General features: G+C 39.8%; 1 protein-coding gene across 7 annotated transcripts in view; it reads left to right on the top strand.

Moving 5' to 3' along the window:
- Positions 1-4,283: 4,283 nt before the first annotated feature.
- The window catches only part of SCAPER (S-phase cyclin A associated protein in the ER), a 433,964-nt gene continuing 411,783 nt past the window's right edge, over positions 4,284-26,464 (top strand). For 6 of the 7 annotated variants that reach the window (XM_055319784.1, XM_055319782.1, XM_055319779.1 and 3 more), the window contains exons 1-4: positions 4,284-4,340; positions 12,484-12,550; positions 21,039-21,156; positions 23,867-23,937. In XM_055319784.1, coding sequence (XP_055175759.1) covers positions 12,545-12,550; positions 21,039-21,156; positions 23,867-23,937 — 195 coding nt within the window. In that variant the 5' untranslated portion in view covers positions 4,284-4,340; positions 12,484-12,544. Of the gene's footprint in view, positions 4,341-12,483; positions 12,551-21,032; positions 21,157-23,866; positions 23,938-25,915; positions 26,001-26,464 lie in introns of those variants that run through there. The other variant, XM_055319780.1, reaches the window with a different exon arrangement.

Genomic DNA, 26,464 nt, shown 5'->3' with positions numbered 1-26,464 from the left:
ACCATTTTCCTTCAGAATAACTCCTGAATACAATGGTGACAATCCAGCAGTCCACTTCCACCTGATGCTAACATACTGTGCAGACCCATTTTTTTTTAATTTTTTTTTAAAATTTTTATTTATTTATGATAGTCACAGAGAGAGAGAGAGAGAGAGGCAGAGACACAGGCAGAGGGAGAAGCAGGCTCCATGCACCGGGAGCCCGACGTGGGATTCGATCCGGGGTCTCCAGGATCGCGCCCTGAGCCAAAGGCAGGCGCCAGACCGCTGCGCCACCCAGGGATCCCCTGTGCAGACCCATTTTAAAACTAGGTACACGTTTTTTTCCCCCTCTGACAGCCTCTTCATGAGGCTGGAGAGCTGAGCTAGCTATCCATGCCACTTCCTCCTGACCTGCTCGAGTGTAATAATCTTTTCTATACCATTTTTAATTGATGATGCTTTGTTGCTATGTATGTCCAATCTTATGGCAGTTCAAGAATGACAGCTGAGATCACATCAATCTTGATGTTATCAAGACCCAGTCTTTACCAGAGTCCAGTGTTCTTTCAGCAGAGGAGAACATGGCATTGTGTCAAAACCCTGGGATTCTGGGCTTTGGGTCTCTTTTTTTGGTGTTTGCCGAAGGGCTCATACAGTATCCTTACTTGCCACAGACACTTTGGATCTTCTGAATTATTAGGGTTGAGTAGCAATGTAGCTTGCACAGCAGCTGGACCTGCTGCAGAGATTTTCATTCCCTAGGAACACAGGTTTCTCAGTAAATGAGCCAGGGAAATATACCCAAATGTGGTATATGTTGCCTCCAAAATCCAAAGAGGCCCACCAAGACATCCTCTATTAGGATGTGCAAGGTACAGAAACTTGTCTTTCATTTTGAGGACAGGATTCTTGACCTAATCTTGACATTTGAGCTTCATATTTATTGGTTATGGGGAGCTGTCCTGTGCACTTCAAGATATTTAGCAGCATCTTTGACTTCTGCCCACTAGATGCAGGTAGCCACTAACTCCTTTACTCCTATTTGTGACAACCAAAAATCTCTCTAGGTATTTCCTGTTAAATGTCCCTGAGGGGAAAAGATTGCCTCTGGTTGAAAACCACTGCTACAGAGAGTTATTGCAACAATCCTTTCACTGAATTTTTGTGACTCTGGCATTCACGTGTCTTACTAAGAATGGTTGCTGCTTCCTGTTCACCAATCAGCATGGTGTTATCAATGTAGATCAGAGTGATGTTCTGTGGGATATCTAGGAGGTCAAGATCACTGTGGGCTATACTGTGACAACAGTTTAAGAGTTGACAGGACGCTGGAGTAAGATTGTAAAAGTATATTGCTGACAAGTGAAACTTTGCTGTTTCTCATTATCCGTGCGAATTAATATGAGGGGAAAATGATTTGTCAAATAATAGCTGTATACTAGATGGCACGACGACGTTGATTTCTTCTAGCAAAGACCATATCTGGATCAGAAGCTGCAAGTGAAGTCACCATTTAGTTTTGTAATTATCAAACGTAGGAGTTAGAGGTGTGATGAGAATCATCATTCCTGCATCCATCAAATCTTTCATGGTGGCACTAATTCCTGCAGTTCAGGGATGTGGTATTACTTTTGGCTTACTATTTTGTTAGAGAAGGGCAGTTCCAGGGGCTTCCACTTGGATCTACCTACCACAGTAGTCCTCTCATTATGAGTCAGGGAGCCAGTGCAGAAAAGCTGCCAGTTGCCAAGTACGCCTAGTCCAAATATGCATTTAGGACCTAGAAATTGCCTCAGCATGTGTCTACATAAGCCATTGAGCCTTCTGGGTGAGGGACTGGGATATAAATTTAACTTATTATTTGATCACCCAAAGCTCTAAATCTATTCAGCTTAATCTAAGCTGCCTAATGCTTGTGAAGTTGACAACTTACTCTACAGTCCTTTTGATTGTCATTACTAACATGTGGCAGAGTACAGCAGGTCCCTGAGGATGTGCATAAATTCAGAGCAGTATCTAATAATCTTTCAAAAAGTTTGGCTATGTCCCCTTCCTCAGTGCACACTCGCCTTGTTAATAGTTACAGGTTCCTTTGGGAAAGGCTCAGGGAAATATTTATAGTATATAGTTGTGACAATATTGCAGTGTCCTTCCTCAAGGGGACCCAGTTTCTCCTTCACTCACTGGGTCCTGGGCATGTGGCATAACTAAACCTGGGCACCAGAATATTTGGCAGATCAATAACTGAAACAGACTTTGTGGCAAAAGTTGAGTGGTAACCCACTTAAAAATGGGCAAAGGATTTGAATACATTTCTCCAGACATACACAAATGGCCAATAAGCCCATGAATAGCTGTTGAATGTCATTAGTCATTAGGAAAATAAAAATCACAACCACTTTTTATACCCACGAAGATGGCTGTCATCCAAAAGACAGACAATACAAGGGCTGGGAAAGATGTGGAGAGATTGGAACCCTCATTGACTGCTGGTAGGAATGTAAAATGGTGCAGCTGGTTTTGTAAGTAGTCTGGTAATTTTTTAAAAAGTTAAACACAGAGCTACCGTATGACCCAGTTCCACTCCTAGGTATGTACCCAAGAGAAATGAAAACATATGTCCACCTAAAAACTCACATACAAATGCTCATAGCAACATTATTCATAATAATGCAAAAGTGGAGATAACCTAAATGTCCTTTAACTGATGAATGGATAAATCCAACGTGATATGTCCCTCCAAAATGATTGGAGTATTGATATATGAAAATATTATGCTGAAAGAGGTTCAATCACAAAATGCTGCATATTACATGATTCCCTTTACACGAAAAGTCCAGAATAGGGAATTGAGGGGAAAAATGGGCAAGTCACTACTAATGAGTATAAGGTTTCTTTCGGGGGTGATGAAAACAGTCAGAAATTAATTGTAGCAATGGTTGCACAATACTGTGAATGTATTAAAACCCATCACTTTAAGTAGGTGAGTGGTGTGGTGTGTAAATCATCTCCCACGAGGCTGTCTTACACGTCTGTAAGTAAGATAACGGGCTGGGTTTTGAGAGGGTCAAGTGGAGGTATCCGTATCCGGGTGCTTAACCCTTTGGATCTGGGGCTCAGGAGCAGAGATCAGGCCTGGACAGAGAAGCTGGGACGTCTGAGGCAGAGAGATGCTAACTGAGAGTAGGTAAAACGCAAGCACCCAGAGGGAGAGTGTCCGGTGGAAAAGGAGGGCTTGCCCCTACCCTGAGGGTACCCACACCGAAGAGAGGCCTCCAGAAAGGTGAACAGGGGCTAGTGAGGGAGGGCAGGGGAGGAAGAGTCCCCGAAGCGAGGTGACCACGAACCCAGGAACTCCGTCGGGTCACGCTGAGCGTTCCCAGCGGCTGCAGCTGGGGGAGCCCGACCGGCCTTGGCACCCACCCCGGCTCCGCAGGGCGCTGGGCCAGATCCGGGCCGGGCACCGGGCGCTCCGGCTCGGGACTCGCGGCTGAGGGCGTGGCGGCGAGGCGCGGGTGCGCCGCGGGGCAGCCGGGGCCGCGAGCGAGGGCGCGGGGCGCGGCGCGGCGGGGCGAGAGCGGCAGCAGCGGGGCAGCCCGCAGCACCTGGGATGAACCGCGCGGCCGCCGGGTCCCAGCCGCAGCCGAGCGGCGTCAGGGGGCCCCGCGAGCGTGGGCGCGGGGGAGGGGCGGGAGGGGAGCCGCCGTCCGCAGACAAGTGGCGGCGGCCGTGCGTGGACTGGGGGGCGCGGAGTTTCCTGCTGGGTTCAGGGCCGTGACTGTCCCCGTCTCCCCGGGGTCCGTGCTCGCGCCCCCGAACCCGCACGGGGACAGGCGGGGCCGCCGCCCAAGCCCGCAGGCCTCCCGCTGCGTTTGCGCACCGACAGGGTTTTGCGAGGCGGACCTCGAGGTCGCGCGTCGTGGGGCTCGCCGGCGGGGAGCTGGCGCGGGGGAGGGGCGAACCCCAGGGGGCGGCCGGCAGCAGCGGAGCCAGCGCAGCACGGCGAGGAGGAGGCTGAGCCGAGCGGCAGCAGCGGCGGCGCGGCGGAGCAGCAGGCGGAGGAGCAGCAGCGGCGGCCGCGGAGCAGCACCCGGCGGAGCAGCAGCACCCGGCGGAGCAGCGGCGGCGGCGGCCGCGAAGCAGCACCCGGCGGCGCAGCCTCCTCCGCCTCCGCCTCCCGCCTCCGCCTCCCGCCTCCCGCCTCCGCCCGCGCCGGCGCACTGACAGCCGCGCCAGGGGCTCCGAGCCTCGCGGCCCGGCTGGCGTCACGTGGTGCGCGGGCCACCGCCCCGCCCCCGCCCCGCCCCTTTCCCGGCGGGACGCTCGGAGCCGCCCCGAACTGCGCCGGGCGGCCGGGGGTGAGTGTCCGCGCGGGCCCGCGGCGCGCAGGGCGGGGAGGGCGCGGCGGGGGCGCGGGCCGGCTGGGTGTGTCGCGGGGTCCCAGGGGCAAGATGGCGGCGGCGCTCCCCTTCCCCGGCGTCCCTCACCTGGCGTTCGGGCGGGGCGGGGGAGGGGATGGCTGCCGCTCGGGCGGGCCCGGGGCTCCCTCCGGAGGCCGGGGCGGCGGCGGGCGGGCTCCCGCGGGCCGGAGGGCGCGGACCGTGCGGGGGGCGGGCCCCGAGGACGCCGCCGCCGGCCGCCCCGCGCAGGTGCCCGCCGCCGCCGCCGCCGCCGCCGCCGCCGCCGCCGCCGCGAGACGCGTCCCGGAGGCCTGGTCCCCGCGGGCCCTGTGCGCGCCCTCCGGCCCGGGGCGGCCCTGCTCCCCCCCGCGAGCCGGGCTTTGTGCCGCACGTCGCGGCCCCCCGGCCCCCGCGGCTCCGGCCCGTCGTGGTGCAGCCGCGGGCGGGGGCGTGACGCTCGCCTCAGGGGGCGGCGGCCGAGGGCGCTCGAGGTGCGCGCGTCGGGAAGGTCCGCGTACGCCCCCCCGGAAGCGATCTGACAGGCTGCGGCGACTGCCTGGGTTTTCTCTCAAGATCCGCAGACCCGAGGGAGGTCACGTCGGGGGCAGCGTCCGGCCGCTCGGCGCTGCCCCCGGCCCGCGGCGGCGCCCACGTGTCCCCGTAGGTGCGAGCGCTTCAGGATTTGCCGCCCTTTCTGGCTTAATCTTGTCTCCCTTCCCCTCCCTGTTCATCTGTTTTGCTTCTCAAATCCCACACGTGAGTGAAACCAGGTGGCGTTTGTGTGTCTCTGACTGACTTTGCTTCCATCCACGGCGTTAAGGAATGGCAGGGTTTCATTTTTTAGGAATTAATATTTTAAGTAATTAAAGAGTCAAATTTTTTTTAAAGATTATATTGATTTATTCATGAGAGACACACAGAAAGAGAGAGGGAGAGACACAGGCAGAGGGAGAAGCAGGCTCCATGTAGGGGCCTGATGTGGGACTCGATCCCGGGTCTCCAGGATCACGCCCTGGACCGAAGGCAGGGACGAAACCGCTGCGCCACCCAGGGATCCCTAAGAGTCAATTTTTTTCTTTTTCTTTTTTTTTTTTTTAATTTTTTTTAATTTTTATTTATTCATGATAGTCACACACACACAGAGAGAGAGAGAGAGAGGCAGAGACACAGGCAGAGGGAGAAGCAGGCTCCATGCACCGGGAGCCCGACGTGGGACTCGATCCCGGGTCTCCAGGATCGTGCCCTGGGCCAAAGGCAGGCGCTAAACCGCTGCGCCACCCAGGGATCCCTAAGAGTCAATTTTTAATATTATTTGGAAAGTTTCTTTGTGGGAGGAAGTGTGATAATGATGCCTTTGAAGGCAGATTGACCCAACTTTGAATCCCAGCCTCACTGCTTGACCTTTGGAGACTAATTTTTCTGAACCTTGGTTTACTCTTCTGTAAAATGGAGATAATATTCACCTCATCAATTTGTTGATAGCAAGTAAATGAGGTGTCTGTAAAGCATTAGAGCTGCTCGTCCCCCGTAGTAAGCACTCAGCAAATGCTTACCTCTTCTCCCCACTCTCTTGTGCTGCAGTTTATAATTTTTTTATTTTATTTTTTTATGATTTTATTTATTTGTTCATGAGAAACACACGAGAAAGAGGCAGAGACCCAGGCAGAGGGAGAAGCAGGCTCCATGCAGGGAGCCCGAGGTGAGACTCAATCTTGGGACCCCAGGATCATGCCCTGGGCCAAAGACAGATGCTCAACTGCTCAGCCACCCCGGCTGCCCTGCAGTTTTTTTTTTTTTTAATTTTTATTTATTTATGATAGTCACACAGAGAGAGAGAGAGAGGCAGAGACACAGGCAGAGGGAGAAGCAGGCTCCATGCAGGGAGCCTGACATGCGACTCGATCCTGGAAACTCGTGAGGTTCATGCCCTGGGGGAAGGCAGACACTCAACCACTGAGCCACCCAGGGGTCCCAGGATATAGTGTTTTAAACATAGACTTCAAAGATGTTCTTAAGGCTTCATAGATACTTAAGAATCACTAAAAGGTTGATTTGATATTAATGTTAATATCACTTCATTTAACCACTTCACAAGAATGTTTTAAAGATAAGATGAAGGGGCTTGAGATTCCGCCCTTTCTTTCATCTTTATAACTAACCACAACTCATCCTAATTTTAAAGGAGAAACAAAATTATTTGGGAGTCACAAGTGAACATTCTTTAAACATTTAGAAAGTGGTGGTTGGGGGGGGGGAGGGGAATCCCTGGGTGGCTCGGCGGTTTCGCGCCTGCCTTTGGCCCAGGGCATGATCCTGGAGTCTTGGGATCGAGTCCCGCGTCGGGCTCCCGGCATGGAGCCTGCTTCTCCCTCCTCCTGTGTCTCTGCCTCTCTCTCTCTCTATGTCTATCATAAATAAATAAAAATAAATCTTTTTTTTAAAAAAAGTGGTGGGGGTATATAGTGGGAAGTTAAACAGAATTCTTTAATGGTGCAATCTGATATCTATTGTGAAATTGGCATTTCTAAAATTGTAGGAGTGAGAACTGCAAATGGCATGAATAACAGATCAAGTAATTAATAAAAATCCGTTTTCAGTTTTATGCGTGGATGGCTTTGGTAGTAGATCTTATCAAATATAAACAGCAAAAGACCTGCAGTTCACTGGTGGAGCCACCTTAAAAAATTCTTAGGAGGAAGTGATATATAGAAAGACTTTATTCTGGACATGAAATACTAACAATTTCACGAAGTTTTGCTAAAATAATGACTACTTTTTAATAATTTCTTAAAGTAGCAAGTGATGTAGGAAAGATGTTAGGGTTCGAAGCTGATGGCCAAAAAAAGATTCTTGAGGCGTCTTTGGTGCAAAAAGGCGGTTTTATTAAAGCACAGGGACAGGATCTGTGGGCAGAAAGAGCTGCACCAGGATCATGAGGAGTGGCCCATTATATATACTTCCAAGTTGGGAGGGGGTTAAGGAAAGCGTAAGACTCTAAGGAATTTTGGAAGCAAGGTTTCCAGGACCTTGAGGGGCCAGCTATTGTTGGTGAAAGGTCATTTATTGCTGTCTAGTAAACAGTCGCGAGACCCTTCAGATGTATATCAGTGGGTCAAATGGGGGGGATGATTGCCAACATGTATCACGGAATAGAAATAAAGGAAGTTTTCAAAGAAATCTTTATATGTTGAAGTAGACTTAGAGATCCTGGGGGTCAGGCTAAGATTGCCTTTTGCCCTTAGCTAAGTATTAATGTAGAGGCAGCTGAGTCCCTAGAGGAATGTCACTCTGCCAGTTTCCAGGACTTGTTAATGGGGTGTAGGTAGGAAGGAAATTTAATTTTTCTTTTGCCTTTGCTTCCCACATCAGTAAGTTCATTATACATTTTGAAAGCATGTGGATTAGGATAGTAGAATTAATTGCTATTACCAGTCTATTTCAGTAATTACGTACGCATGCACAATCTTGTCTCATAAAAGCTAACCCCCCTTCATTGGTTTGAAGCAAATCTCAGACATATTTCATTTGTAAAGATTTCAGTTTGTGTTAGGCCTATATAATATAGTATTGCAAAAGAAAGGTAATTTGGTATTTTCAGAGAGGCATGCCAAGTACACAGAAGGGTAAATGCCTCTGATTGATTTATTCATGGGAGTGATCAGAATGGAAAACTTCATTAAACAGCTTAGCATTATAAAAATGTCTCTCTTGTTCTTCAAAGTTCTTATTTTACCATAATACATTTATTTTCCACTTAGCAAAGACATGAACAATTACAGGTAGTTTTTGAGTATGCCGACAATGGCATTGTTTAAGTACCAGACTCAGGGAAATATTTGATTTTTCTTCAATTTCAGAAAATGCAAGAACATGAGTGATAGATTTTGTGAGCATTGGAGATGGCCAAGCCCAGTTTTTCTGGGATTTATTAGCAAATGTGAGAACAATTCTGGTTTCTGTTGGATGGGCCTATATTTTTTAGAGTAGAGTTCCTAGCAGACTTCTCACTGTTTGGGGTCTGCCATTTACTTCTTGCCTTTTCAGAACCTATGTACCTAAACCCAGGTAAAGAAGAGAGGCAGTCCTTTCTTGGCAATTGAGCCAATCTTCCCATTATCATTTGTAGGACTCTCAGGTGTCTCTGTAGACTTTCTGGGACTATAGGGCAGGCTAGGACACGTGAGACTTCAGTTTCTCACTGGCAAGAGCTTATTTTGAAATCTCTGGCCCAGTCAATCCTAGTGTCTGCTCTGTTTACTGACTTGTTTTCTTGTGTGTGTGCGCACGCACGGACGCGTGCTCCATTTTCTGTTTGCCCATTGTTTTGCAGTAACCTAGAGTTTCTCAAATTTATTTGGGTAGCACTGCCAATATTTGCCATATCTATTTTTTTATATTAACTGATTTTTTGTTTATGGTAGTGTTACACGTTTTCTTTTACAGTGGAAGTAAAAGTTTTATTTAGGAAAAATGTTATATAAATAATAGTATGGATGGTAGTCATGACAAATATGAAAGGAGTAACCGAATGCCTGAAATTTTGGGAGTTCTGGATTAGGTATTAGTTTTTTTTTAATAGCTTTATTAAGATATATCTCAGATACCATAAAATTCAGCCATTAAAGTGTATACTTCAGTGGTTTTTAGTGTATTCACAGGTTTGTGTAACCATCATCACTATTAACTTTAGAATGTTTTCAAAACCCCAATATGAAACCCCCTAACAGCCATTCCCCATTCTTGACCTCCCTCTCACCTCCATCCTACTTCCTTCTGTACCAGCCCTAGGCATCCACTCATCTACATTTTTTTTCTCTGTGGATTTGTCTATTCTGGCATTTCATATTAACAGAATCATGTAATATGTGGTCTTTTGTGTCTGGCTTCTTCCATTTAGCATGTTTTCAGTGTTCACGTTGTAGCATGTAACAGAACTCCCTTTTTTTGTCACTTTATTTTTTTTAGAGCAGTTTTAGGGTCACACTTTTCTTTTAACTGTACAACTAGAATTCACATTTCAGAAACTGAAGACAAAGAATGCACATTTTGTATATTTAAACATATTTCCTATCTAGAGATCTAACAGCAATTAAAGAAAATGTCTTATTAAAGCCACCCTACAGGGGCACCTGGATAGCTCAGTGGTTGAGCATCTGCCTTCAGCTCAGAGCGTGATCCCAGAGTCCTGGTCCGTGGCCCAGGCTTGTCATAACTACACTCCGTGTCCTCTTCTGCTTCCTTGCAGCTTTATGTTCCCAAAGCTTGGTATTGCTCTTTCATTTGCCGTTGTTCATCCAAGAGAGGAGTGCAGCTGCCTGGCTGGCATGGAACGTCCTCTTGGTGAGGCCAAACAGTCACCCCAATGCACCAGGCTCCTTTTTTTTCATTTATTTATTTGTTTTTTTTTTAATTTTTTTATTTATGATAGTCACACACACAGAGAGAGAAAGAGAGGCAGAGACACAGGCAGAGGGAGAAGCAGGCTTCATGCACCGGGAGCCGGACATGGGATTCGATCCCTGGAGACCCGGGATCCAAAGGCAGGCACTTAAACTGCTGCGCCACCCAGGGGTCCCTGCACCAGACTCCTAAAGCCAAACCGTATCTACAGGTTTTAATCTGCCATTAGCATTTAAATTGAGAGGAAAGTACAGAGACTTCCCATATCCTTCCTGCCTCTACTTATGTTTAGCTCCCCTTTATCAACATACCCTACCAATTGAGTTATCTTACATTGACAAGTCCCTATCACACCCAAGTCTGTAGATTACTCTAGGTGTTGTGTTTATGGGTTTGGAAAAATGTGTAATGACATGTACTGTATCCACCATTATAGTATCATATAGAATATTTTACCACCGTGAACATTCTCTGTGTCCTGCCTGTTTATCCTTCCTTCTCCCTAACTTCTATAGCACTCGATCTTTTCCCTGTCTATGATTCAGAGTTTTGACTTTTTCAGAAACTTCATGTCTTTTTACGGCTAAATAATATATTATTGTGTAGATACACCACATTCTATTTTATCCATCAGTTGATGGACATTTGGATTATTTCACCTTTTGAGTATTGTGAATTGATGCTTCTGTAAACATTTGTATGCAAATTTTGGTGTGGACATATGTTTTTATTTCTCTTGGCTATATACCTAGGAGTAGAATTGCTAGGTCATATGGTAGCTATGTTTAACTTTTTGAGGAACTGCCAGACTATTTACAAAATCAGCTACAGCGTTTTACATTCCTAACCAGCAGCATACGTTGCCTCCAATTTTTTCATAACCTCCCCAATACTTGTTATTGTTTGTCTTTTGGATTATAGCCATCCATCCTAGTGGGTATGAAGTGGTACCTTATTGTGGTTGTGATTTGTATATCTGTAAGGATTAATGATGTTCAACATCTTTTCGTGTTCTTGTTAGCTATTTGTTTATCTATTTTGGAAAAATGAGGACATAGCTTTTTAAAACTCTTCATCTTTATAGATGAGAATACCAACACTCAAAGATATTAAATGACTTCTCAAGGTCGCATAGCCAGTGATTTGGTTATTTCAATGTCTCTATATACTCTTTCTGCTATATCATGTTTTCCCCTACTTTTTAGAAGAATACAGAGGAAGTGATCTAGGAATTCAGATGTAGAAGATCTCTGTCAGCTGGGGATGTCAGAGTAGACTTTTTGAAGATGACTTTTGAGTTCATCTGGAACATTTGGAAGGCTTTGAATATGTAGGAGAATGAGAGCAAGGCAACCTGGTGAACAAATGTTCTTTACCATGGGCTTTATTTATTAGTAAATAAGTATTTAATGCCTACTCAATGCCAGACACTGTTCAAGGTACTGAGGCTATAGCAGTAACAAAACCAACAAACACCATGAAGCTTATGTTCTTATAGGCAGAGATGGAGAGTATACCAATTAAGTAAATAATATAAAGTGATAAATGCTCTAGAGGAGAAGTGGAATAGGGACTGTCAGGGGTAGGAGTCAGGATAAATGGGTTGCTGCTTTATTTATTTAAAGATTTTATTTTAATTCTTAAAAGTAATCTTTATGCCCAACATGGGGCTTGAACTCATACCCTGAGATTAAGAGTTACATGCTGTACTGACTGAGCCAGGCAGGCACACTTAGATGGGTTGCAATGATAGAGTGTTTGGGAAGGTCTCACCTGAGGAAATGACATGAGAGCAAAGATGGAGTAAATGTTGAGTGTCTAAATAAGTGTCTAATAAGCATAAAGCCCTGAGGCAGGAGTGTGTCTGCATGTTGGGGAACATAAAGAAGCCAGCGTGGCTAGAGTGGAATGAACAAAAGTAAGATCTGTTCTATGTGGAGGTTTATGGAATAGTAATTAAAATATTCTGATAAAACCTCAGTTTTTGAAAGTTCCTAAGAAGAGGTTATGTTTTGTGTATTGAATTGTCATTCATTAGTGGGCCATTTGAAAAATGAGGATATATCAGAATGTATCTCACACAACAGGGGTAAACGTTACTTTATGAAACTTTTGTTTTGGTTAAGCATATATTTGTGAACTGAGTAAGGATATACCCTGTGTTGTGTGCACTATATAGATGGTAGTAAAAAAAAAAAATCTCTGGATTGGGATCTCATAGACTATTTGTGTAATTAACACTGTTTTTCTTCTATTTAACTTAAAATCTGGGGTGGGGGGAGAATTGAGGTATTGTTCAGCATGAAATATTTAAAACATGCTATATTGTGTCTAAATAGGCAATATATGGGGATCCCTGGGTGGCTCAGCGGTTTTGCGCCTGCCTTTGGCCCAGGGTGTGATCCTGGAGTCCCGGGATCGAGTCCTGCGTCGGGCTCCCGGCATGGAGCCTGCTTCTCCCTCCTCCTGTGTTTCTGCCTCTCTCTCTCTCTCTCTCTCTCTCTCTCTCTCTTTCTTTCTCTCTCTCTCTATCATAAATAAATAAATCTTTAAAAAAATAGGCAATATAAAGGAGTGATTTTATATTTTTGGTGTTTAATGTAATGACAGACTTGTGGTGATGAGACTTGTATCTTTTTAAGTATAAATAATTTTTGACGATGTTATGACTAAGAGTATATGTATATATATTTTATTGTAGGAGTCACACCCCAGGGGTTTATGTGGTAAATGAGCTTCTTGGCATACAAGGGAATTAAAGAATGATGGTAAGTGATCAGATACCTTAAACACTAACCTTCGTTTTTTTGTCCTTCCTTCCTTACATCTCTTTTTCATTTAGTATCTTTGCAGGATACCCTAGAGTATCAGAGATTTTTATTTCATATTATAGCTTCATAGTATTTTCTATTGATTTGTCTTGTGTTTAAACAGATCTAATGGGCAAAGTGTAGTAAAGCACTGCTAGTTTGCCAACGTGACTTTAAGGAATGTGGCCCAAAACCCAAAAGTAAATTAAAAATGTCTGTGGTCATCCATAACAGATAATTCACACAATGAGCATATGTATATTCACTGTACTTGTAGAATTCTTGGGTTTCTTTTTTTTTTTTTTTTTTGAATTCTTGGGTTTCTTATCCAGAACCATAGTAGTAACGTTCCCATAATTCTAAGATAAGAATTGAAAGCTGATAGCTGGATAGGGAAGAAGAGAACATAACTAAGAATTAAGGTTTTGTGTTCTGCATAATCATCAGGAAGTAAAGAGCTCCAAAAAATCTGAAAAGCACTTTGGGCCCATTTATTTTACGGCAACCATCCTTCGCACTTCTATAGCTCCTGAGGGCATACTGTAATACCGTACAAAAGTTGTTGTTTGATAACAATAACCTGGAAGTACCAAGGAAAGAGGAAGTTGCTTCATTAGCCTCTGTTTAAGAGGGAAGTGCGATTCAGAGATTTTTATCCAAAATGGTAAAATGGAAAAGATTTGCGCTTAGGGTGTAAAGCCCGACGGAAGGCTTGGACTCATGATCCTGAAATCAAGACCTATGCTGAGGTCAAGAGTTGGGCACTTAACCAACTGAGCCACCCTAGAATCAGATTTTTGTATATTTTGTCCCTAGAATCAGATTTTTGTATATTTTGTTTTTTTTTTTTTAATTTTTATTTATTTATGATAGTCACAGAGAGAGAGAGAGAGGGAGAGAGGCAGAGACATAGGCAGAGGGAGAAGCAGGCTCCATGCACCGGGAGCCTGACGTGGGACTCGATCCTGGATCTCCAGGATCACGCCCTGGGCCAAAGGCAGGCGCTAAACCACTGCGCCACCCAGGGATCCCAGATTTTTGTATATTTTGGCAGAGTATCACATGATTGATGATGGCCAGTTTGTTCTGCTTTTGGTCATGTTACCTTTGATCACTTGGTTAATGTAGTATTGGTTTTTCTGTTTACAGTTTTGTGTTTTCTCTTTTAAAATTAGTAAGTAGTTTATTGAGAGAGACTTTCAGGTTATGTAAATACCCTGTCCCTCATCAAACATTCACCACTCTTTGATGATGACATTTATTAAAGATCTACTACGAGGAAAAAGTTTACATTCTCCCAACTCTCTGTGTATCTAGATTCTTGGATATTTTTATTTAGTGTTGTAATCTGTTGCTATCATAATTTTGATGCTCAAATTGTCACAGATTTTAGCCAGTGGAAGCTCCTTCAACCTGGCTCTTATGATAGGTCCCTATTATTCTTTGAGCATTTCTGTATTTTCTAGTTTAACAAACTGATCCAGGTTAATTTTGTGGTTTCACTGTCTGCCTTTTTCTCACCTAATTGCACAGGCTAGGGCATTCAGTACAGCGTTGAATGAAAGTGGTGATGGTAGGCATCCTTGTGTCTTTCAGCATTATATCATTAAATATGGTGTTCGTTGTAGTTTGTGAAGAGTCTTTATCACGTGCTTTTTTTTCATGTGTTGAGATGAACATAAGGCTCTACTCCTTCATTCTGCTTATGTGGTAAATTATATTAATTGATTTGAAAATGTTAAACTAGACTTACATAATTGAAATAAACTCAACTTGGTTGTGATACCTTCCTGGATTCGATTTACAAATCTATGTGTGCATATGCATGTGTGTGTTATTTTCATATCTTTACTCATGAGATAGTTTGGTAATTTACTTTGCTTGCATTATCCAGTTAGGTTCTGATATTAGGGTGGAGTCAGGCCTTATGAAATGAATTGTGTTCCTTTTATTTTCTAGAAGAATTTAGTGTAATTTTTTGCTTACATGGTTTGGAGAATTTACCAGTGAAACTCATCTGGCTCTGGATTTTCTTTTTGTGGGAATCAGTTTCTTTAATAAATGTTCAGATTTTGTTTCCTTTTATGCCAGATTTGATAAATTATATTTTCAAGGAATTTGTGTATTTTATTAAATATTATAAGTTGATGTATTAGTTATAATATCCATTTATCTTTTTAAAGTCTGAAGATTCTAGAATCTGTAGCGATGTTCCTTTTTTATTCCTCATATTGATTATTCTTCTCTCTTCTTTTTGCTCAATAAGCATTTCATTAGCATTTTAAAATAACCCATTTTAGATTTTATTATTAGTTTTTCACTGTTATATGTGTCTTGTATTTTATTGTTCTTTGCTGCTTATTATTTCCTTCTTTTTTGAATTAATATGCTACTCTTTCTAGCTTCTTTAAATAGAGACTGAGGTCATTGATTTTTAGTTTTTTGTCATTATATTATTTATGGCTATACATTTTCCTTTAAGCATGGCTTTGGCTGCTGTGTAAGTACTGATACGTCATATTTTTATTATGACTCAATTGAAAAAATTTTAAAATTCCCAATGTGACTTACTTGTAAGTTATTTAGAAATATATTGCTTAATTTCCAAACATACGAAGATTTTTCTGATTATCTCTCTTTGGGACTTTCTATTCTTTGAAATCTAGTGAGAGTTGCTTTATGACCCATGGTGTCAACAGTCTGGAAAATAACATAGACTTGAAAAGAGTGTATATTCTACTATTGTTGAATGTTGAGTTCCTGTTCTGTCAAATATGTCAAGTTTGTTAATTATGTTGTTCAAGTCTTCTGTGTTGTTGCTGAACTGTTTTTGTATACTTCTTCTGCCAGGTTCTTAAGGCGGTCTATGAGAATCTTCCACAATGATAGTGTTTTTGCCTATTTCAGTTTTTCCTTATATGTTATTAGAGGCATATTTAGAATTATTATAATTTACTGGTTGATGAACCTTTTATCATGAAACATCATTCTATCTCTAGTAGTAATCATTACCTTAAAGTCTGTTTTGTTCAGTATTGATATAGCTCCCATTCTTTTTTTTTCCCATTCTTTTTTTTTTAAGTTTATTTTAATTCTAGCATAGTTAACATATAGCATTATATTAGTTTCAAGTGTATAATATGGTGATTTCAGCAATTCTGTGTACTACTCAGTTTGCTTCTTTTGTTCATTTGTTTTGTTTCTTAAATTCCTCATATGAATAAAATCGTATGGTATTTGTCTTTCTCTACCTGACTTCTTTTGTTTTTTAAAAGATTTTATTTATTTGAGAGAGAGTGCACTCATGTGAGCAGGGGGTTGAGGGAGGGGGCGAAGAGGGGAAGGGACAAGCAAACTCTACTGAGCATGGAGCCTGACACAGGGCTTGATCATGAGCTGAGCCAAAATCAGGAGTCAGACACTTAACTGACTGAGCCACCCAGGTGCCCCTCAATCTTTAATTTTCTGGGCCACATTAAGTAGAATCACCTTAAAATCTTTGATAACTCCATTATTTTTATCATGTGTGGGTATGTTTCTATTTTCTGTTTTTTTTCTTGATTTTCAGATATTTGACATGTTTCACAGTGTTCCTGGTAACTTTTGATTGGGTGCAGATATTATAATTTAATAGATACTTTGATGCCTACAATGATAATATATTCCCTATAAAATTTAATTTTGTTTTTGGCAATGGCTAGGGACACTGGCAGTTATAGTTTAATCCTGTCAGATATTGAAATGATTCAAAATTGGCTCTGTTTTTTGTGAGGGTTAATCTATTTCTAGTTTACCCTTATTCTTGGGATGAAACTTCCAGGTTTCAACCTAATGCCTGGTGTGGCCCTGGACAGATTTTGTTTGTGTTCTTTTGCAAGTCTAGCAAACTCTGCTCACCTTTTCTATATTAGCTGTGTCCATTGGAATTGCCAGGTGCCTCTGGGGCAAAAGCAGCCCTGATTGCTGGACTTGTGTCTTTAAAAAAATTAAAAAAAATTTTTTAAAGATTTTATTTATTCATGATAGAGAGGCAGAAACATAGACAGAGGGAGAAGCAGGCTCCCTGTGGGGAGCCCAATGCGGGACTCAATCCTAGGACCCTGGAATTACGACCTGAGCCAAAGGTAGATGCCCAACCACTGAGCCACCCAGGTAACCCTCACCTCTTTAAATTTCTTATTTTCCCTGATCTTGCCCTATAATTGCTTACTTCCTTCACTTTTTTTCTTGTGCTTTAAGCAGATTAAAAAAAAAAAATTTTGTTCAGCTCTTAGAGTTTTTCTCAAGTGGTTGTTCTGAACTACCCAGCCCTTTATAACCAGAAGGGAAGTTTATTACCTATTTGCATAATAGTTCAATGCAGGTATTCAGCATTCAGCCTTTCACATTGTAGTTCAGGGTCCAACTCTATTTTTGTTTTTTGATTCAATTCTCTAGAGAGTTCTGTGTTGGGATTCTCTGCATCTGGCTAGGAAGTGGGAGAAAAGAGAGTATATAAACGGTGATGGATGAAAATTTCTTTATAAGTCAGGGCTAGAAATGCCTTACCTTATTTTTGCCATATTTTAATGTGCAGAATTTAGCCACATGGCCATCTGTGTGCAAGAGACCAGTAAGTATTATCTAGCTTTATAACAGGACAAAAATCTAGTGGTTTTGGTGAATATATTTTTGTCTCCATCACAGAGGCTTTTATCAGTTATGCTTGACATGATGATGGCTCAGATTACGATGATATTAGTGGATTTATAATTTCAGGATATATTTAGGAGATAGAATTGCTAAGATTTGTTATCTGTTCTAACGGAGATCTCAAAACAAAGTAGCCCATATAAGACTGAAATTTATTTTTGTCCCTTGTGATAGTCTAGACGGCCTTAGTTCATCTAGGGTTTTACTTTACCTTTAGGAAGATGTGAAATATCCACAAGTTCTGACAAAGTTATTGTAGGTTACTGTATAGAATTCCAGTTCCTCATTCTGTGTTAAGGAAATTGTACCAGTTGCTCAGTTTCTCAGATAAGTTTGGGGTTTGTAAAAGTATACATAAGTGCTAACCACTCTTAGAATTTTATTTATTTAAAAAAATTTTTTAAAAAGATTTTACTTATTTATTCATGAGAGACCCACATACAGAGAGAGAGGCAGAAACACAGGCAGAGGGAGAAGCAGGCTCCATGCAGGGACCCTGACATGGGACTCCTGGGTCTCCAGGATCACACCCTGAGCTGAAGGTGGCGCTAACGCACCGAGCCACCCAGGCTGCCCCACTCTTAGAATTTTAATGTACTCCTGGTGTTCAATGACTGGTAATCTTGTCTGTACTACTTAAAGTATGAAGGGCTTTTGTAGTGGCAATTTAAAAGAAAGGATCTTTCCTTAATTATTTGGAAAGCTGAAAAACCATTTTAAAAAAGAAGGGAATTTCACTTTATGAGCAAGTAATATTATAGATGGATTTTGTTTATTTTTATTTTTTTTATTTTTATTTTTTATTATTTTTTTTATAGATGGATTTTGAAGAACATGTGAGAAGTAGAAACTTTAGTGGAGGTACAAACATAAAAATTTAATAAATAGTATTTGAAACTAGATTATAAACAAAGTTGCTTAAAGTGGAAATTAGTTCAATTTTCTTAGCTTTAGCAGAAAGATAGGTTAAAAATTCCTTTTCCCAATGTAGGAGCAAGTTTCAGAAATTATATATGTAAATCATAAACTGTGAATGTTAAACATAAAAACTGTCACTTAAGACTGATGTTTGTGCTTTTTATTGAAACATTTAGTATTGAACAAGCCTCTGCAGAATCTCTACATGGCACTAGGTGGCACACTGTGACTTTGGGATGAAAATATTATATTTTGTTTAAGTCTCCTAGAAGAACTTGGATGAAGATTATTTGAAATAGACATCTGTAATGTAATGAAGTATCTCAGAGTCATTTATTGAATATCAAACCCTGATGCTTAGATTAAAATGCTTAAAACTATTTAGGTTACTACTGATGTCTTTAAAACAATAGGGTTATTAGAAATGACTAGAATGTATGAGTTTATTGAAAACAATTCACTCAGCATATATTACAGAATGCACCTGTGATTTTATGGAAAATGGTTTTCAGTCAAATGTCATAGTAAGACGAATGTTACAATGTTTTTATATGTGAAGTACTAGAATTAAGAATTAAAACAAACTCTTGAGTTAGTGGTAGCTTTTGTTTGAGTTTGCGTATGTGTACTGAATATGAAAGAACTAACTTTTGGGAGGACTGGATGGCTCAGTCGGTTAAGTGTCTGCCTTTGGCTCAGGTCATGATCTCACAGTCCTGGGTGGGACGGAGTCCCATGTGAGGCTCCCTGCTCCAGGGAGAGTCTACTTCTTCCCTGTCCCCTCCTTTGTGCATGTGCTGTCTCCCTCAAATAAAATCTTTAAAGAAAAGAACTTTGCAAAATTTGTGGTAGAACTGAAACATTTATAGAAGAAAAGAATACTAGATTTCAAGTTTTTCTTTTTTTTTTTTTAATTTTTATTTATTTATGATAGGCACACAGTGAGAGAGAGAGAGGCAGAGACACAGGCAGAGGGAGAAGCAGGCTCCATGCACCGGGAGCCCGACGTGGGATTCGATCCCGGGTCTCCAGGATTGCGCCCTGGGCCAAAGGCAGGCGCCAAACCACTGCGCCACCCAGGGATCCCAAGTTTTTCTTTTTTAGCATTACAATAGCATTACTATCTTGTGATCACTTCAGTTCTTAGAAATTCATTACTTTATAAAGGCTCTTAATTTAGAGAATAATATATGGAATACTGAATTTTATTTTATTTATTTTATTTTTTTATTGGAGTTCAATTTGCCAACATGTAGCATAATACCCAGTGCTCATCCTGCCAGGTGCCCCCCTCAGTGCCCGTCACCCAGTCACCCCAACCCCCCACCCACCTCCCTTTCCACTACCCCTTGTTCATTTCCCAGAGTTAGGAGTCTCTCATGTTCTGTCTCCTTCTCTGATATTTTCACTCATTTTCTCTTCCTTCCCTTTATTCCCTTTCACTAATTTTTATGGAATAATGAATTTTATGATCTGACATATATCTCCATATATCTACCTATAAGATTTTATATGATTGCATAATTATCAGAAGAAGAGCTGAAAAGTAGGCCACCTATGTAAATTTGTTCATCTGGCCTGAAAGGAATAGTGATATTTCTTGGTTAAAACAATGCTTAGGTAACTTAGATGATAGATGCTAACATAAGTTATTTATAGAACTGATAATCACTGGGACATGTGTTTAAAGAAGGAGATTTTATAGTGTTAATTGGAAAGTATGGGAATAGAGATAATTCAAGAATTTTGCATGGGATGGAGCTGGAAGAGTGGTCACAGATCAGTGAGTTTCAGGGTAAGCTTATGAGTTGGGTAAGTAGATGCCATGTGGATATATATCCAGGGTAAGGTCAGAGGAATGAAGGAATGTGGAGGCAGATATTTATTTTAAAGATGTAAAAGTTAAAAGTTAAGTTCTGGTTGCTTTCGCACAAAAAAAGCATGATTGACTAGTTATTACAGAGACTATATGGCCTGCACAGCCTAAAAGAAGAAATTGTTATCTGGCCGTTTGTAGAAATTTGCTAACCTGTGCTCTAGAGCATAGTGCTTTTTTTCTTCAAGTCATACTACTCATCAATCAGTTAACTTTATTTAAGAAAATGTATTGCTTTCTTTCACATACTCCCCCGATAAACAAGCAATTAAAATCAACCAGTAGGTGAGGGGAACCCAAAACAGAATGGAAAGAGAAACATGCTACAAGTGAATAATGTAGTCAACGCTGAAAGAGGTGAGGAGGAAAAGAAATAATTTAAGTAATTTCGGATAACAAAATCCAGTTTTGGATACTGTAAGGCTAAAGATAAGAACTGTATAGAAATGTTGTAATCTTATTAATTAAAGTGTTTCTCACAGAGCTGTGGGTTAGCAATTCTGAAACTACGTATTAGAATTGAACAGATAAGTAAATATATTTTAGGTAATGAGATCTGGGTTTCTGACTGGCAAAGAAAGAAATCACAAATAAGGGAAAGGCTAAATTGAACCCTGTGTGTAGGATTGAAATCAGAGGTATCAGATCTGTTGCTAAGTAAGTGATGGTGCTGAAATGTGTACAAAGCAGTATTTGAGCTTCTTAGGGCACATTTTTCAAACCTTAGATTGTACGTATTCTTGAAATAATTTATGTTTAAAGTTGTAAAACCAGTCTTTTCAGAAATAAAAAGATCCGTGACTTACTTTCTTTTCTGTTTCACTATCTTTTCAATCCTAAATTAGTTTTCAGTGTTCCCTTTATGAGAAAATGTAAGAAATCATGAATTTGCCAGCCAAATGTATTTTTATATGTTGACTAATCTAATAATTTAATATATATTCTATTTTCTGTATGTAGGCTTCATTCCAGCGCTCCAATAGTCATGACAAAGTAAGGAGAATAGTTGCAGAGGAGGGTCGAACTGCAAGAAACCTGATAGCTTGGAGTGTCCCTTTAGAAAGCAAAGATGATGATGGTACGTATTTTTAAAAAGTTTCATTTTTGTTGTAAATTAGGAGGATAAATTTAGTCTTAAATAGTAGATAGACCAAAAACTGTTTACAATTTGAACTGTTGGGCAAATTAGCATACATTAAATAAGAAATAACTTTTTTATTGCTTTTTTAAAAAAATATAACTTTTATATTGCTTTTTTAAAAAAGATTTTATTTATTTATTTGAGAGAAGGAGAGGAAGCATGCCCAAGTGGGAGGAGGGACAGAAAGAGAGTGAGAGTGAGACTCTTAAGTAGAGCCCTTGCTAAGCTAGAAGCCTGATGTGGGGCTTGATCTCATGGTCCTAAGATCATGACCTGAGTGAAATCAAGAGTTGGGTGATCAACTGAGCCACCAAGCACCCTTTTGTTTTTTTAATCTTAGCTAATATATAAATGGTTTCATGAAAGTGTTAGTTTTGCTGTTTCATTTAGAAATGAAGGTGGGTTTGTTATCAGCAAATTAGTTTTCTTTTTTATGTTATAGGAGATTGAGTATTTTTTCTTTTATTAAATTCTTATAAAAATAAGCAGGTTTTAAAAAATTTATTCACTATGGTTAGGTACAGTTTAATGTGATGTTTTACAAAAGAAGAGTGTATTTCTTTAGTTATTATTTGAACTAGAGAAAGTATATTTTCAGTCCTTTCACTTTAATGGGTAGGATCATTGTCAGCACTGCCTAAATCCTGGGGATCTAGAAGATTGGATAAGGATTCAGAACATAGGAGGTTAGGGCAGCCCGGGTGGCACAGTGGTTTAGCGTCACCTGCAGCCCGGGGTGTGATCCTGGAGACCCAGGATTGAGTCCCATGTTGGGCTCCCTGCATGGAGCCTGCTTCTCCCTCTGCCTGTGTCTCTGCCTCTCTCTCTCTCTCTCTCTCTGTGTGTGTGTGTGTGTCTCTGTGAATAAATAAATAAATCTCAAAAAAAAAAAAAAAAGAAAAAGAAAAAAGAAAGGAGGTTGGAGTGTGCCAAAGGGGATCTCACTTTGACATTTTCTGAGTGTTTGTAGAATATTCCTCATTTGGGGTTTGTGTGATGTCATTTCATACTTAGATTCAGTTATATATTTTTGGAGGAATTCTATAGAAATTAGGTTGTCTAAATCTATAGAATTAGAAGGAATTCTGTAGAAATTCAGTGTCTCATAGGAGGCAAGTCATGGGTTTTTTTTTTTTTTTAAAGATTTCATTTATTCATTCATGAGAGTTGAGTGTCAACATTAATTGCTTGGTAAAGGTGGTATCTTCTGAGTTTCTCCACTGTAAAGTAGCTATTAACTTTGTAATTAATAAGTAGTTTGTAGTTAGATAGTTTGAGACTATGTAAGTGTCCTTGAAACAGTCTACCCATGATTTTCAGCTTCTGTTGATAATTCGTAGCTGAATAAGTTATTACTCTGGTGGTTGCAAAATGATGATTTGCTAACCTCAGTGTTCCATCTATATTTATTAGCTGACATTCTAATGCAAGAAAGCTTTCCCTTTTTCCCTTTGCCTTTGTATGTGTATGTATTTATTTAGATTTATATGAAGTCATGGTTTCTTAATGAGTTCTAATCTATCACTCTATTTTGCTGCTTAATTGTTCTAGGTTTGTTTTAGTTGTTCTAGAACAGTGGGAGACCTGTTATGCTGGCTCCTGTTTCCTTTCAAAATATTCTTTGAGAACACCCTTGCCCCACAGGATGGTTTAAGCTATATAAGAGCTCATCCATGTTTTATTCTTTTAAATTTGCTTTATGTTTACATATTTTTTACATTTTATTTTTTATACTTTGTTATTTGAAAATTTATTTATTGTATCTTTATTTTACTTTTCTACACTTATATCTCTGATCTGTTTGTAGTTTATTCTTACATATAGTATGAGGTCTCAATCTAATATTTATCTTTTTCCATATGGATGACAGGTTACTCCAGCATCACTTATTGTAAAGTCTATCTTTGTTCCATTTTTTTTTAAGTTTTTTTTTTAATTTTTATTTATTTATGATAGTCACACACACAGAGAGAGAGAGCGGCAGAGACATAGGCAGAGGGAGAAGCAGGCTCCATGCACTGGGAGCCTGACGTGGGATTCGATCCCGGGTCTCCAGGATCGCGCCCTGGGCCAAAGGCAGGCACTAAACCGCTGCGCCACCCAGGGATCCCCCCATTCCTAATTTGAATTGCTCTCAAGAATAGAGTGATTATAAAACAGTAATTAGTATCTTACAAAAAAGAATAGGTGAGAAAGATACATCTGGCAAAAATACAAAGAACTGAAAACTCTTTTCGAATTAAAAGTAAATCAGATAATTTAGTCAAAATTCTGAGTTTTTAAGTGGTAAAAAATGTATTCTTGAAGTTTGAATTGAATAAGTATTTTTCAGACCTTTTTATAAGTTGAGAAGTATCATTAACTTGACCTTATTTTTAAATTGTCAGAATATCTGACTTGTTTAAGAAGTTGATTTATTCCTGTTCTGAGAAAGCCATTCAATAAATCAGTCTCTGGGACCATGCAAGTTTTTTTTTTTTTTTTTTAATTTTATCTGTAGTTCATATTGACCATGTATAGTTTGTACAGTTTTGTGGTCTCTGGTAGGAGAGATTATGTGTTAGTATGCCCAAATGATTTGTATAGTTCAATTTTGTACTATCCATTTGTTGACCTTTATATTTGTCTATTTATTTTTACCTTGAAGGAAAATCTAAATGTCAAACTGGTGGAAAATCAAAGAGGACAATTCAAGGAACTCATAAAAATACTAAACAGGTACAGCATATACAACTTTCTACTTACTGACTTTTAATTTCAATAAGAAATGTAATTTTTTAGGATTCGAATATTGTGTATTTTGTCTTCATGTAAAAATTCAGTGTTGCTATCTTTAGCTGAAAAATGTGTATATAGTACTATGTGCCTAGCTAGTACTAAATACTTGAAAAATATTAATTTATTTGCTTCTTGTAACAGGCCCTTCAGGGTAGGCATTATTATTATCTTCTTTTGAAAATGGGAAAACAGAGGTAGGCAAAGGTTATATAACTTGCTGGTGGATGACACAGTGAAGATTTGAACCTAGGTCATCCATTTCTAGTTTATGCTCTTAACCCTTCTGTTACACATCCCATATGTGCTTATTGTATGATTTTCTTTCTTGGTATAGAAATGCCTTTAGGGTGTAAAATAGTAATACTGTTGTCTCTAAAAATTTTCAAATTGCTTTATTAAAATTTTAACACAAGCTTACTTTATTTTAAAAAGTGTTTTTTAGCAGATTAATAGTTAGCTTTTTACTTCACAGTTACTTTCTCTGAACTTTTCATATATATTATTTTGGTTTGATATTATTAAATAGACCAATATGATTTTGTAAATCAAAAACTTCACATAAGGAAAACATGAATTTCTAATCAAAATGTCATTGTGAGTTCATAAAATAATCACAGACTCCTCACCTATAGTGGCATCAATTATAAAACATTTTTTTTTTTAGTTAAAAAAACAAAGGATTTTCAAAAATAAGATAACCATTTCTGTGGATCAGAAATAAAACAAACACCCTGACAGGTAAGTGGAGTTAGGAACACAAACTTAATGGACAAGTCTTACGGGATACAGGAAGCTAATATGCCCTGATTATGGGGGAAGGGAACAAATCCAGGCTCATAGTATAAAATTTGGGGCTTATGCAGGGTTCTGCACTAGGATCAAAAAAAGCTACTATCTGCTACCTGGGGTTGTATCCTATGAATTGATGACTGAAGCAGTAAAAGGGAGTGGCCCATGATTAATGACTGGATCTGCTATATTCTTGATGGGTGAGAGTTTTAAGTCCCCAATAAATGACCTGCAGAAGTGGGACCATAGTGGGTTAGATGATGGTCACCACAACACTAGGACACATGGTGTGTGGGTGAACAAAGTGAAGAATTAAAATATAAGAAATTCAAAGTGAAATATCAAAGTACATGAGGAAAATAATATTATAAAATATAGATAACACATTCTTCAAGTAAGAGAATTTACTCCTGAGGTAATGAAAAAAAAGGCATTTTCCCAAAGAAGATTTTCAAATAACTGAGCTTAAATTCCTCAAAGGAAAGAGTAACTATAAACAAAGAGAAATTCTGAACTAAAACAGATGGATATTAATTTTGAACATTTATAGGTAAAAGTGAACCAATTAAAAATCTTATAAACAAAAGTATTGTCAATGAAATTTTATAAATCCATAACTAATGGAATAAATGCTGTATTGGACAAAGGAAAAATTTGTGAATTGGAAGATAACTACTGAGGAGAATTTAAAACATATCACAGGAAACTAACGAGATGGAAAATAAGAGAATTTAAGATTGAGAAATTCTTATATATACGTTATAGGACTTTGAAAAGTAGAGAGTAAATAATAGTGGGCATTGGCTATTTGAAGTAATAATGTTGAAAAAATGTTCTCACTTTGAGTTCTGAAGAGCTTACGAGCATGACTGTGGAGCTGAGCAGGGTTAATAAAAATAGATTTACTTACCTAGCTATATTCTAGAGAGTCTAAAGAAGGTTAAGATTAAGGAAAAAAAATCTCTTACAATACCAGGAAGTAAACAAAACCACAGAGGAATGACAGATTAATATCCTTGTAATGAACAAAAGGACAATGAAGCAATATATTTGAAGTTAAAAGACAAAATTACTTTTAACCCAGAATTCTATGTCCAGCCAAGTATGAGTGAAATAAAGCTATTTTTAGTTATTTTAGACAAAAACGAAGTGTTTGCCACCGACTGACCCTTAATGAAGGAACTACTAAAGTTGAACTTCAGCAAGAATTAAAGGTAACCTGGAGGAAAAAACTTGTTGAAAAGGTATCTGTAAATATGTTTGTAAATCTCATTTACTATTGATGGTTTGAAAAAAACCTCACACAATTAGATTCAGAAAAGTGGAATTATAGTTTTAGACAATGTTAACATGAAAGCTAGTTTGTAGGGAGTTTGAAAGGGAGTTAGAATGATAGAATCCTTGTCTTATTTAGGAAGAAGTTTTTGTTAGGAAAATATGAATGTAAGTGTGTATGATAAAAATTTAAGGCTATCTACTAAAAGCAGCCATGATTTCCAAATAGAGGAAAAGCTTTTCAACAAAGTAAAAGGCAAGAGAAAGAAAAAAGAAGCAAAAAAAAAAAAAAAAAAAAAAAATCATGCTATGTGAAAACCATGAAAGATGGTTGTGGATATTAAGTATTAAATACATTAGCAAACAACATATATAAACTGATTAAATTCACCAGTTATAAGAA

This window comes from Nyctereutes procyonoides, unplaced genomic scaffold (assembly GCF_905146905.1).
Source record: "Nyctereutes procyonoides isolate TBG_1078 unplaced genomic scaffold, NYPRO_anot_genome, whole genome shotgun sequence".
In the NCBI taxonomy this organism is placed as follows: domain Eukaryota; kingdom Metazoa; phylum Chordata; class Mammalia; order Carnivora; family Canidae; genus Nyctereutes; species Nyctereutes procyonoides.
The sequence above is the reverse complement of the archived record's forward strand: the minus strand, read 5'-3'. Positions and strand labels throughout refer to the sequence as shown.